The 14,272-nt window shown below is 43.0% G+C and overlaps 1 protein-coding gene across 3 annotated transcripts in view; it reads right to left on the bottom strand.

The window, feature by feature from the left end:
* LOC308286036 (partitioning defective 3 homolog) overlaps positions 1-14,272 on the bottom strand; it is a 430,195-nt gene that overhangs the window by 162,211 nt on the left and 253,712 nt on the right. For 2 of the 3 annotated variants that reach the window (XM_080726998.1, XM_080727000.1), the window contains exons 14-15: positions 10,637-10,825; positions 4,144-4,314 (exon numbers count right to left, since the gene is read on the bottom strand). In XM_080726998.1, coding sequence (XP_080583124.1) covers positions 4,144-4,314; positions 10,637-10,825 — 360 coding nt within the window. The remainder of the gene's footprint in view (positions 1-4,143; positions 4,315-10,636; positions 10,826-14,272) is intronic. The other variant, XM_080726999.1, reaches the window with a different exon arrangement.

Below are 14,272 nucleotides of genomic sequence, written 5' to 3'. Positions count from 1 at the left end.
AAGCTCACAGTGCGGAATTTTGACCCGATTCTTTCTTTTGAATCCTTCTAAGACTTTTTGAAAAACATATGTTTCCATGTCAGCAATCTGTCCAGCCATCGTCAAAGAAAAGGTCCTTTTCACTTAACTGGAGCTCAGTTAGTCTGTTCTTGAGAGACTACTATGTCAGTGGTTCTCAAACCTTTTCATGTGAAGGACCCCCACACTGATATTTATTTGGCCACGGACCCCCATCTCAAAATATCTAGTTCCAGGGACCACCCAGAAGCAAAATTTGAGTTACAAGCGTTTGCTTTGAAAATACATATATTCAAAGATTTGCACACATTTTCACAACTTTTTCAAAAATAGCAGATCTACAAGCTCGCAGCGCAGCACTCGGTACCGCGATGTGAGCTTGTATATCTGCTATTTTTCAATAGTTAAAGCAGTCAATAATCCTAGGCCTAAATGGGGTAATTCAGTTCCCTATGAATACGCCATTCTGAGGGCCTTGTCCAGAAGATCTTAACGAATACCTGTAGACCTGAACAGCTGTGAGGATTCAAATATCGACTGTCGTCTTCGACACGTGTGCTGACATTTCATGCACAATTCATTACCCATCTATAGAGATTTTACAAATCAGATTAGAGCTCTGTGTCTGTGCGCGTGCGCACGCACACACGCAACGCACCCGCTTATTCACTTAATTGTGTTTTAGTTCATTATCTGAACATTTGTTCATGTGATATCAATGCCTATGGGCTACGTTTTATTAATTATATTTTCTGCCTACCTCAGTGGCTTCTCTCCAAGGATTTATTTTATTCTAATAGCTAGACACAGGAAGGGCCCAGAGGCCGTGCCTGGGGCTGTGCATGCGATGGATACATTGGCCAACGTTCCCCTGGGTACAATACCTATTCTTTTAACGGCGTTTTCTTCTGAAGCGCCGGCGCTTGATGTCTGCACAACACTCGCATGCATTGCTAGCGGTCAAATACATGTACACGTAAAGAATGTACACATACTGTATGGTATGCATACAGACAAACACGCACATACACACTAGGGCATTCACATGGGGGCACGGTGGCGCAGTCAGTAGTGCTGTCGCCTCACAGCTAGAAGGTGCTGGGTTCGATTCCCGCCGGGGGACACTGTGGGTGCTGGGGGCGTGTTCCCTCCTCCGCGTCATCAGTGCCCACACCCTAGGTGGGGTTGGCAAAAGGGCCTTTCTGTGTGGAGTTTGCATGTTCTCCCCGTGTCTCCTAGGGTAGATACCCTCACAAAAACATGCAGTAATCCTGGTCTCTATAAAGCCTCCCCCTGGCCAGCCGGGGCGCCTGATGGAGGGGAGTGGAACTGGTTGGAATAACGTGTTCCTTCCACGCGCTACGTCCAACCGGGGAAGCTCCCCCTGTCAGGTGATAAGAAGCGGCCTGCTCACTCCTCATGCATTGAAGGAAGCATGAGCTCAGTTCGGGGCCCTCCCCAGGTTGGCAGAGGGAGAGTAGAGCCCAGGATCACAGCTTAGGCAATTGGCACCGGGTGAAAAAATGGGTTACAAAAATCGTGGGATAAAAATAAAAAAAAAAAAAAAAAAAAAAAAACTAGGGCATTCACCAACTATTCGAATATTTGAATATTCGAATATCAAAGTCCCTATTAGATGTAGTTCACCGAAGTCGAATATTTGCTTATTTTTTATTTTTTTTATTGTTTTCTCTTTAATAAAAATATAGTTTATAAAGCTTGGCTAGATAGGAAGTCATAAGAATGAGTTGTCAATGCCCCTGGTGAATGAATTTGTTAATGCTCTATACCAGGGGTTCTCAAACCCTTTTAGGCTGTGACCCCCAAAAATAAACATATTTGAACTGGGGACCCCCACCCTGACAAGCACTTGGAATTGTAGGTATTACATTTAATGTGACTCGGTTCCACAGATAAATATTGTGAAAATAGCAGATCTACATGCTCAAAACGCCTCGCAACGCGAGGCGTTCTGAGCATGGTTCTGAGCATGTAGATCGGCTATTTTCACAATGTTTGCCTCTTGCTTACTTAATATTTGACAGTTTGGCCAGTCCTGTCGAATATTCGACTATTCGAATACTTTGAGGTTGAATAATTTGAATACTAAAAATCACTATTCGTGAATGCCCTAACACACACACACACACAGACACTGGACAAGAGGCAAAGCAGAGACAGGACAGGACACAACATAACGCTGGTCCAGGTATCTACGCTTCAGCCTCTGCTTTCAATTAGCAAGCGAGGCCAAGGGGAAATCAACACAGCAGGTTGGAGAGGAGAGCAAGGATCCAGGCTGTGCCAGAGGCATGCAAACACGCACACACGCACAGGCGTGCACGTGCACATAACACCAGTGGTGTAAAGCAACCAAGTACATTTACTCAAGTTCTATACTTAAGTACAGTTTTGAGGTACAATATTTGTACTTTACTTGAGTATTTCCAATTTCCAACACGTTTACTTCTACTCCATTACATCTCGGATCCACATATTGTACTTTTACTCCACTACATTTATTTGAACACTTTAGTTACTAGTTACTTTGCAGATATAAATGATCATAGTATAAAACATTAACCTACTTTAGCCGTATTTTAGACCTACGTAGGCTATTTGAAAATAGCCTAGGTCTAAGATCAGGTCTAAGATAACAACACGTCGCGTTGTGAGCTTGTAGATCTGCTATTTTCAAACATTTTGCACTTTTACTTTTTGATACTTTAAGTGTATTTTGATGCCAATACTTTTGTACTTTTATACTGCAGTATTGATACTTTTACTTGAGTATTTATTCCACAGCTGACACACAGGCAAGCACACAACATACACGCACGCACACACACACACACAGACTGTGTAACCAGAGGAAAATGTGAACATGCATGTGCGCACACGCACACTCTATATAACATGTTCGACACTGGCTAAGCTGTCCAGCAGGCAACGGGCCAAGATGTACAGAGAACACATGACAGTGAAATGGGGGGGAAAAAATAAGTTGTCTGGCTCGGTTCACAGTCATGGTGAGTTCTTTTCCCAGCAGCCTTTAGGGGAACAGGGAGGTAGAGATGAAGGGGGGGTGTGGGTAAACTACCGTGAACTGCCTGGCTTGGCTTTTATTCTATGCCTTTAATGCAGACTGCTTTTCAAAAAGGCACATAATATGTTATCAGCTTGGGATGCGGTGTGAATATCTTTCTGATGTCTCTTCAAAAACACAGCACAGAACCACCGTCTCAACTGACTCAAGACAACCGGCGTCTCTGTGATGTCACTCTGTTACGTAAGGTCTTTTTTTTTTCAGAGGAAAAACAACATGCCGAAAACAAAATATGAAGAATATGACTTTAATAGAAAAAAAGTTCCAATACATGAAAAATACGTTTGATAAAATTCACATTTCTTGTAATACAATAAGAGGTTTGATCAGGAGGAGTGGTACATTTTCCCCATAAGGACTCCCATCTCGCTCACACATAGAAAACCTGCAGATCAAGAAAAGCACACACACCAGAGATCATACAGTTATCTCTGCACACCTAAACTAGGCTCCATGGGAGGGTACTGTACTGTATGTTCACATAGTTATACAGTATACAGCCTTTTGACTTTGCTGTCTGGCATGTAAACCAGTTGGTTCCCACACGTTTTAGCTCAAGACCGGGACGAATAATTTACCGTGGCGCGATGCGATGCGTTCATTGCGTTGTGCTATTTTCACAATTTATTAAACTTTTTTAAATTAAAATGTATTTATGGAAATTATTCAATAGTTTAATTTTTATTTATGATATACTTTTTTTTCATTGATGACATATATATATTTTTTAATCTTTTGAAATAATATGCATACTGCATATATTTTTAAATGAAGGAAACACGTGGGGGGGGGGGGGGGGGGGGGGTTATTTACTCGCAAAGAAGGCGGCTTGTCTGTCTGAAACGTTGGTTGCGATTACGAGTGTGCGGCTATACTCTTCTATTGTTTGGTTATCCCCCCAACCCATAAAAAAGTGGTCCAAATTGTCCAACCCACTGTTTGGGAAACAGTGACGTGTGTAAACTACACCTCCCAGGATCCTCTCTGTTTTGACTCTCTCTCTCTGTCTGGGTCCTTACCTCGTTCCTCTTGGTCACCCTCCTGGCTACGATGAGCTGGATCATGCCTCTCTTGTTTCCCTCAGTGGACATGGACAGACGCAGCGTTTCCATGGCATCCTGGTTGGTCTTGCCCAGTAGCGACTCGCCGTTGACGGCGATCAGCTGGTCGTTGACCCGGAGCCGGCCGTCCTGTACGGAACCAACACACACAGGTGGCGTCATGTGAGGAAATGACACGCGGAACACATAAACAGGTGGTGCTGCTCTGGTGACCTTGTTGAAATGTTTTGGAACTCTTTCAACCCGGGATGTCATTTCAGATTTCTAACTATAAAACAACATACATTTATTTGTATTTGGCAATCAGCATCATCAAGGGCTGTATTGGTTATAAGTCCCTGCGACATACTGTACTAGCATCACCTGACCTGTGGCAGTGGTTCCCATGGTGTAAAGTAACTTATTACATTTACTCAAGTACTCTACTTTCATTTGAAAAGTTGTGAAATGGGACGTTCTGCATAATGAGTACTTAGTACATTTTGATACCAATACTTTGTACATTTACTCAAGTTAATTTTGAAATTCAGACTTCTACATTGTATTTCTGCATTGCCTTATTGATACTTTTACTTATGTACAGTAAGAGCATGTAGTACGTTTTCCACCACTGGTGGTTCACAGACTAGGGGTTCCCAAATTATTTTGAGGGATCCCCAGATGATTAGCTTAATGTGCAACATTGTTTTCTCACTCAACAGTAAACCAACAGTATAAGCATATACATACGGTATCTGCACAAGTTACAATTAAATTACCTTTAAAACCGTTTTAATACCAAATTGGCAAATATTACATACGAAAAAGGCAAACAATGTGAAAGCCGATCAAATAGCTCTCAGTTGTGAGCTTGTAGTTCGGCTACTTTCACAATATGTATCTGTGGAACTGAGTCAAACTAAATGTGATGCCTACAAATCCAAGAGCTGGTCAGTTATTGTCCGGGGTCGCGGCCTGAAAGGTTTGGGAATCCTTGAACTATGATTCACATGGCTCGGGAACACCTTGGTTCCAAAGCTACTGTGAGCATTTTGGATCTATGTATTAAATATATCTTATACCAGGGTTCCCCAAAAGCGGCCCACGGGCCATTTGCGGCCCGCGGGGGGCTACTGTCAGGCCCACACCAACCCCAGTAATAATGGTGGTATAAGAGCAGCAACAACACTAGTATATCGTCTTTGTCGGCTGGAAAGCTTGTATCTCCACATTTGTACGTTCTTTTGCAAATCATACAAGGCCATCGCACAAAAGTAGTGAAAACAGCAGATCTACAAGCACACAACGCCTCGCGGTGCGAGGCGTTGTGTGCTTGTAGATCGGCTGTTTTCACTAGTTTAAATCATTTTTAAAATGACCAATGCAAAACGAACGGTTTTGAACATACAGTACAAGATTTTCACCCGACAACGACGATATCTGAACTGTCGCTGGAGTAGCGGGAACACCACCGTCGCCCCCTGCAATGCTGTGGCCCTCGGCTTGGTACCCTAGACATAATTCGGCCCTTGGGGAAAACTAATTGGGGAACCCTGCTATACTGTGTATAACATGCTATGTGGTGCTGTGGTGTGCAGTGGTAACCAGCTCTGTATGTGTTGTTTATTTGCTAGCAGCAGGATACCTTGAGATGGGCAGAGTTTCATGAAACTTGGTGAAAAGTATTGGCTGACTCGGCCGGAGAGATGATGAACTTTTTGTTTTTCGAAAAGGTCTTAGGTCAAGATCACAATCGACAGTTGTAGAGCAGGAGATGTTGCTGTGAGGAGGGTTTGAGGTGCAGTGCACACCAGGTGCATTTGTTTAATTGAGAGAGAAAGCAGCAGACAGACAGCACAGAGGCACAGAAAGCAAGGCTCTGGCAGAATTTGGTCCAAGACCAGCACATACGGTACATTTATGGACTCAACCACAAATGAACCTAATGAATGTTAAGATATAATGAATACTAGTAAGACACCTCAGAGCGACAAGCAGGTCACGCCACAGTGATGTGGACATCAGGGATCTCCATATATGGGCATAAAAGGGATTTGTTCCCCTAGCTGCATCACAGTGATCTCCATATCTCCATATATGGGCATAAAAGGGATTTGTTCCCCCTGGCATCAGGGGGATCTCTCTAACAGGGCATCATTAATATTGATGACATCAGGGAACTCCATATATGGGCATAAAAGGGATTCTGTTAGTGTGACATCACAGTCAAGCCAGAGCGTGATGTCAGAGCGGCAAACCCATTCTGGTAGAGTGGTTCCCCTGACATCACAGTGACATCAGAGCATGATGTCAGAGCAGCAAACCCATAGACCGTAAAAATCTACACGGACGGACGGACGGACACGGACAAGCTGTGACGTTTCTTAAAGTAAACTGTACTAAACTGAAATAAACCTGTTTATTTAATTTCTCAATGCAAATTCTTGTGTTCCTATTTTCAAACTTTCAAATCGTACCAAGCCAGTTTTCTCAAAATGCACAACAAAACATGAGCTTCAATTTGGGGAGGTAAACAAAGACAAAACAAATGAACCCAACTCTGTAGTCTCATGAATGGAACGCTCAGCATTGCTCAGTCATTTAAAAAATGCAGTCAGCCGCGGTCCAATCCAAACACGGAAGTGTGCTTTTAGCTTCATTATCACGCAGTCATCAACAGACTGGGCCGCGTGAAACTCAACCAGGCAGAAACTGTGTGAGAACAGACGGCGCGGCAGGCTGTTGTGGAGGTGGCCAGCGGAATGTTTGTACATTTATTTATTTTTATCATACAGAAAAAGGCCTCTGGGTTTATGAGTCTGCATATTCAGACAGCCATAACACTGTATAGAAACACCCCCAAACCCACAAACACGGTATAGAAAAAACACCCACAAAGCCACAATGTACAATGTCATTACATTGTTGTAGGCTGGACACCTCGTATGTCCAAAACCGTTCCTTTTTTTTTTACTATTCATTTAAAAACAGCGAAAATAACCGATCTACAAACTTTTCACTACTTTTGAGCAACACACTTGTATGAAGAAGTAGGGCTTTTAATTAGCAAATTTTACATAAATAGCTGATACGAGGTTTGTGCCTCACAGTCATTGAAGGATGAATGCTTTGCACTCATAAACACGCCACTGGCTTTTAATTTCTAAGTACCATTGGACTTGGTGGTTTGCTTACATGTGTCACATTACTTCTGATGGAACATTTAGGAAGAGCAATACTAATGGGTGGTGATGATGTCAAACCAGAGGAACGTCATGATGACAGATGTGCAGCTTAAAACGTCAACATGGCTACATCTGTCATCATGACCGTCCTCTGGTTTGACATCATTACCACCCATTAGTATTCCTCTTCCTAAATGTATATATACATGCACTTATACTTTATTCGGATAGACTGGAAACGGGAAGTAATACGAACATTACGGAGCAAAGGCCGTCAGGCTCGGGAATATAACCCCTGACTCATTGTCAGCCTGGATTAGAGCATATACAGTATGTGGTACGACTAGGCCAGGGTTCCCCAATTAGTTTTGCCCAAGGGCCGAATCATGTCTAGGGTACCAAACCGAGGGCCACAACATTGCAGGGGGCGACGGTGGCGTTCCCGCTACTCCAGCGACAGTTCAGATGTCGTCGTTGTCGGGTGAAAATCTTGTATATGTCCAAAACCGTTCGTTTTGCATTTAGCATTTTAAAAAATGATTTAAACTAGTGAAAACAGCCAAAACAGCCTATTAGGGAACCCTGGACTAGGCCATCAGTGCCCCATGGTCATCAACTTTTAACGAGTAGCCTGTCCCCTGATGTACTGGACCACAGCTAGCTTTGTCCTTTAACACTGAATTCACAGAAGCAGTTTTCCTCTAAGTGTTCTTCTGCTACTGTACATGGGCATGTACAAGATGTCTGAAACATCCATGTCACCTTTGTTTGTACGCCTAATCCACACCTAGGCGTGTAAAACAAAGACCACAGCAAGCTCCAAACATCAGCAAAAAAGTCGAACTTTCCTCAACTTTTCCTCATCATTTTTTGCCGTCTCCACCTCCTGCCACAATGAACGGGTCCTACTCACTATTAGACAGCGTGGAACCAGAATTCCGTCGCGTCGTGAATGCGGCGTAAAGCATGCCTGACAGCGCCGCGATGGACGGTACTGTACATCACGCGTCAGTGGCATCCAATCACGCGTCTCTTGGATGCAGGCTTGTCATTCCAAGCAAACACAACACCACCGAGCAATTTGTATAATTAGCTCCCTCCTCTGCGGTTTGACAGTGTGCTAATTAGTGAAACCAACCCGGAGATGCTTGACCTCGTCTGGGTGAACCTTTATCTTACAATAAGCTGCTGAAAAAAAAGAGAGACCACCACCTTCCATCGCATTGCAAGCGATCTCCCACAAGAGCCCCTCCACCTTTGTCCTCTTGCTCCTGTCGCTCTCCAGTGCATTAAAACCCATTTAGGCCTAGAATTATTGAATGCTTTAACCAGTGAAAAATAGCAGATATACAAGCTCACAGCGCGCGCTGCGAGCTTGTAGATCTGCTATTTTTGAAAAAGTTGTGCAAATGTGTGCAAATCTTTGACTATAGGTATTTTCAAAGCGAACGTTTGTAACTCAAATTTTGCTTCTGGGTGGTCCCTGGAACTAAATATTTTGAGATGGGTATCCGTGGCCAAATAAATATAATTTTGGGGGTCCTTCACATGAAAAGGTTTGAGAACCACTGACATAGTAGTCTCTCAAGAACAGACTAACTGAGCTCCAGTTAAGCGAAAAGGACCTTTTTCTTTGACGATGGCTATAGCCAGATTGCTGACATAGAAACATAGGTTTTTCAAAAAATCTTAGAAGGATTCAAAAGACACTTATAGAATCGGGTCAATATTCAAATGTTCACAATTTAAAAAAAATAGCAGATCTACAAGCTCGCAGCGCGGCACTCGGTGCCGCGCTGTGAGCTTGTATATCTACTATTTTTCAATAGTTAAAGCATAAAATAATGATACACAATAAGGTGTACCCGTTCTGAATGGGTTAATCTAATGAAGCACAGATGCCTTAAAAATATATACTGTATATATTTCCATAGCACTTTTAATTGCCATTATGATGAGCCTTGCCTGCATGAGACCACCGTAAGTTGCAGTCGGAATAGTTCAGGTTAATATGTCATAAAACACATCTGGTCATTATACCAATATACTGGGGAAACCCTTTTTTTAAAGGAGATAACACCTAACCCAAGAACAATAATGACTTTATACAAAGTTACATTCTCAGTGTTAATGTATCCAGCTGTCTTTCTGTGTGGAGTTTGCATGTTCTCCCCATGTCCCCTAGGGTAGGTACCCTCACACAAATATACATAATCCTGGTCTCTATACTGCCTCCCCCTGGTCACCGCTCAGTTCAGGGCTCTCCCCAGGTTGGCAGAGGGAGAGTAGCGCCAAGGATTACAGTTTAGGCAATTGGCAAAATCGTGGTATTAAAAATGCAGCTGTAACTGTATGTCTACAAATGTAACACTCTACACCAGGGGTTCCCAAACTTTTTTGTCTCAGGGCACCCCATAAATATTTTTTGAATCTGAGGCACCCCATAGCATATCGTCGTTGTCGGGTGGAAACCATGTATGTCCAAAACCGTTCGTTTTGTATTTATCATCTATTAAATGTACTAAACTAGTGATTATGTAGCGAGGAAAACGTTGAGATAATATAACCTGACTTTCGCCAGATGGTGGCAGCATTGCGTATATAACGCTCTGCTTTACCATCTGGGCTTGCTCGGCCAGCGTTGATAACACTCGTAAAGTCCCGGGCCGGACCAATCAGCGGCAGCTATGGGCGGGCTCTGAGCGGCTCTGAGCCAATAGAGTCTGATTGCAGACCACGTGGAAACCCAGGAGGCGGATTCTGGGTGCAACGTCATGCAGACAGGCCAATATGAGTGGTTGGAGTTGGCACTCCCAGACTGTGATAGAAACGGCCACATCCAATCACCAGCTACAGAAATTCAAAAAATGGCCCGCCCCTTACATCGAGTGTGCCCGAGAGAGCCCAGATGTAAGGCAGAGCGTTACGCACTGCTGCAACTATCTGGCGAAAGTCAGGTTAGAGATAATAGCCATTTTGGTTAGAACTGACTGAAAATAACTTTGTACTTCAAGTTTCAAATTATACTAAATAATATTTTGTGTGTCCAAATAAATTCCAAATATTATCAAATGATCTCACGGCACCCCTGGACTGCTGTCACGGCACCCCATGGTGCCCCGTCTCCCACTTTGAAAACCCCTGCTCTACACACCCAGACAAGCAGATAAATTGACACTGACGATTTTAAAGTGTTACCGATATTAACAATGAAGTGTCCCACAAATAAAGAAATAACTTTAATTTCAGTTCAGTTGCTTGCAGCGCTGTGTGTGTGTTTTATTTACCTTGCAGGCGGCTCCTCCGTTGATGATGGACTTGACGAAGATTCCCAGGTCGGCGTGGTTTTCTTTGGATCGGTTGCCCTTGACGCTGACCCCCAGGCCCGCCGAGCCTGAGTCGCTCAGCGGGATCTCGAACGTCAGGAACTCCCTGGTCCCGTCCGGCGTCAACACCAGCTCATCCTCCTCCAGCTTCTGACGAGAGAGAGAGAGAGAAAACACTGAATAGATTCATTGAGACATAAATAAACACAGGAGGGGAGGGGGAGGGAGATATACAGCAGTGGTTCTCAACCTTTTCAGTTCTCAACCTTTTCAGGCCAACATAATCATATTTTAACTGGGGACCCCCCCACCCTGACGAGCACTAAGAGTTGAGGCATTACATTTTGTATAACACGGTTCTGTTGTGAAAATAGCAGATTTACATGCTCAAAACGCCTCGCACCGCTTGTCTTTTTTGTTGATTGACTCTCATGCTCTGACATCACGCTCTGTCATCACTGTGATGTCAGGGGAACCAAACCCCTTTTATTGCCAAATATGGAGATCCCTGTGATGCCAGGGGAACCAAATCCCTTTGGCCAGATGGCCAAGACATGCGCGACCATAGGGCGAGGTCGCTTTTCGCCCTTAGGTGTCTTACTGGTTTATATGTAGCTCATTTAAAAAAACAGAAAACTGCACTACACAGAGCGCAAATCTCCGCCAGGCCTGGTTGCCTACTCTGTGTAAGTGAGTCAGCTGTGTAAGTGAGTCAGTGAAAAATGTGAATATGCTTATTACTGTATAGTCTACCATGAGGCCAATTTGGACATACTGTATTGGGGTAGGGGTTCTTCTTTGGCCTACTTTAAGAGTGCATGTAAAGTTTCACACTGATTGGTCCGAGATCGGTGTCCGAGATTAGCTGCTCAAAGACAGATAAACACAGACAGACAGCGGCAAAAACATAATCTGCGCCACAGGCCGAAACAACAGGAGATATAATAATAATAATAATAATAACTTTATTTATATAGCACTTTTCAAAACATAAGTTACAAAGTGCTGAACAACAATAAAAATGAAGCATACAGGAGAAAAACAATAAGAACCATAGAAACTAAACAATTAAGAGCAAGCAATAAAAGCACACAACATAAAACCAAAAAACTAAGGCAATTTAAGCAATAAAAATACACAGGCAATAAGGACACACAACACAATTAAGGCAAATGAGGTGATCTAGGGGAAGGCTTTTCTGAACAGGTGTGTCTTTAAAAGTGATTTAAAAGATGCCAAGGAATCAGCTTTCCTGATTGCCACGGGTAGGGTGTTCCATAGCTTGGGTGCACGTGCGGCAAACGCCCGATCACCCTTTGTCACCCTTTGTGTGTTTGTGACCTCCAGGAGGGCCTCCTCAGAGGATCTGAGGCTGCGTGAGGGATTATAGGGCGGCACCAGGTCAGTAATATATTGTGGGGCAAGACCCTTTTGGGCCTTAAAAGCTAATAAAATAATTTTAAAATCAATTCTAAAAACTACGGGAAGCCAGTGGAGGGTTGCTAAGACCGGGGTGATATGGGCACGTTTTTTTGTGTTCGTCAAGTCTGGCAGCTGCATTTTGAGATGACCCATAGTACATTCCAGTCCGGGAACGACATGATATCCATAATAAATAAGTTCACAAAAGCATGACTAGAATTGAAACAAAATAAATCACAAAAGAATTATATAACACAGTAGAAACGTATATCTATAAATACACAACATCTGTGAGTATATCTGCGTTTCCCCGCATATCTCGAGAACCGTCCTAGTTCAAACTTGCCGTGTGCATCGCCGAGGACCCGAAAAACACAGCAAGGAATGGAAATATCTGTTTCTTTTTATAGACAGTTATGTTTGCAGTTTTTTTGCGGGAGGCAAAGAGACAGATAGATTTCCATACAATCTCAGACGGGAAGACACTCAAGACAGGCAGACACACACTGACACACTCACAGAATCCATACCCACCACATGGCACAGTCAGTGTTTTCCAAATGCTAAAACCTCACCAAGTGTTATTGTGTTACACCACCAACCCTGAAGATCCCAGTGGTGGGAAAAAGTACTCAAATGTTTTACTTAAGTAAAAGTATCAATACTGCAATATAGAAATACTCTGTTACAAGTAGAAGTACGGAATTCAAAATTGACTTGAGTAAAAGTACAAAAGTATTGGCATCAATAAGTACTTAAAGGACCAAAAGTAGAAAGTACAACATGTTTGAAAATAGCAGATCTACAAGCTCACATTGCGACGCGTTGTGAGCTTGTAGATCGGTTATTTTCAAATTGGTTTGTGTAGGTTTTAGAACATTATAATTTATATCTGCAAAGTAACTAGTAAACTAAAGTTTTCAAATAAATGTAGTGGAGTAAAAGTACAATATTTGGACCCGAGATGTGGTGGAGTAGAAGTAAAAGTATTGGAAATTGGAAATACTAAAGTATAGTACAAATGCCTCCAAACTGTACTTAATGAAATGAATAAAATGATCCGAGGCCTTCTGAAGCCTGGGCCTAAATTTTCAATCCAGTGTTCGAAATCCGGCCGGCCGTTAGCGAGTAACGTAGCCGCGAATCGCCACCGAATCCAATGAAAAACCACATCTTTGGAGGCCCATATCTCTGGATTGTGTTTTTAGGGATGCGGCGCGAGGTTTATTTACGGCGAAATCGCCTAAAAATGATCTTTTAAATGACAAAATGCTAATAGCTATTCTGTAGCCATTTTCATCCGGGACCTTTCCATGACGTGCACGAACGTGAGCACGCGCGTCACTGCAACGTGAGTCCCCGGATGCTAATACGCTCGCCTATGAGAGATACCCTGGCATTCTTTGGCGCCCTCTAGGGGCTGGCACTAAAACGGTTAAAGGAGTACTTCACCACGTTTCAACCTATCTTCATATAATTGGTTCTCACAAAAAAATATATATATATTTTTTTTTCTTCAGAGGAGGGTTGTGGGCAGGTCAGAAACCCATCGTCTTGTGACATCATCGATTGGGAATCCAAGCTAATAGAAAATGCAGGCTTTCTACTCCTGAAAAGTTGCAATGTTAAAGTGGAAGCCATTGTTCTCGCGATAATAAAAATCTAAATATTTTTTTCAAAAATATTGATTAATTTTGTTTTTTGGAAAATGATAATGTCACAAGACGATGGATTTCTGAACTTCCCACAGCTCTCCTAAGAGACTTGGACCGAGTAGAAAAAGAATTGTGCTATTTTATTATGAACATTAGTGAGGACCTATTATATGAAGATGGGTTGAAAAGTGGCAAAGTCCTCAGTACTTAAGTAAATCTACTTAGTTACTTCACACCACTGGAAGATCCATGATCTCCACTTCACATGCACACTGATGTCTCCCGTGCTCTCAACACAACAGGTGCTCCTTTCAAATGCAACCCTCCTCAATTTTCTCTTCTTTGATTCCCTTTTCGCTTTCTCATTTTCTCTTACCCACTCACTCTCCCACAACAGGTGTTTCTCAATCTCCCTCTCTCTCTCTCTCTCTCTCTCTCTAATTCAACACAACAATGAAAAGCCATTCTCTCCCGCTTGTTATTTGACAGCTGTCCTCTGAATAGACGGCGGCGGCGGCGG

Source organism: Nannobrachium achirus, assembly GCF_963921795.1.
Source record: "Nannobrachium achirus genome assembly, chromosome: 5".
Lineage (NCBI taxonomy): Eukaryota > Metazoa > Chordata > Actinopteri > Myctophiformes > Myctophidae > Nannobrachium > Nannobrachium achirus.
This window is presented reverse-complemented; position numbering and strand designations above follow the sequence as displayed.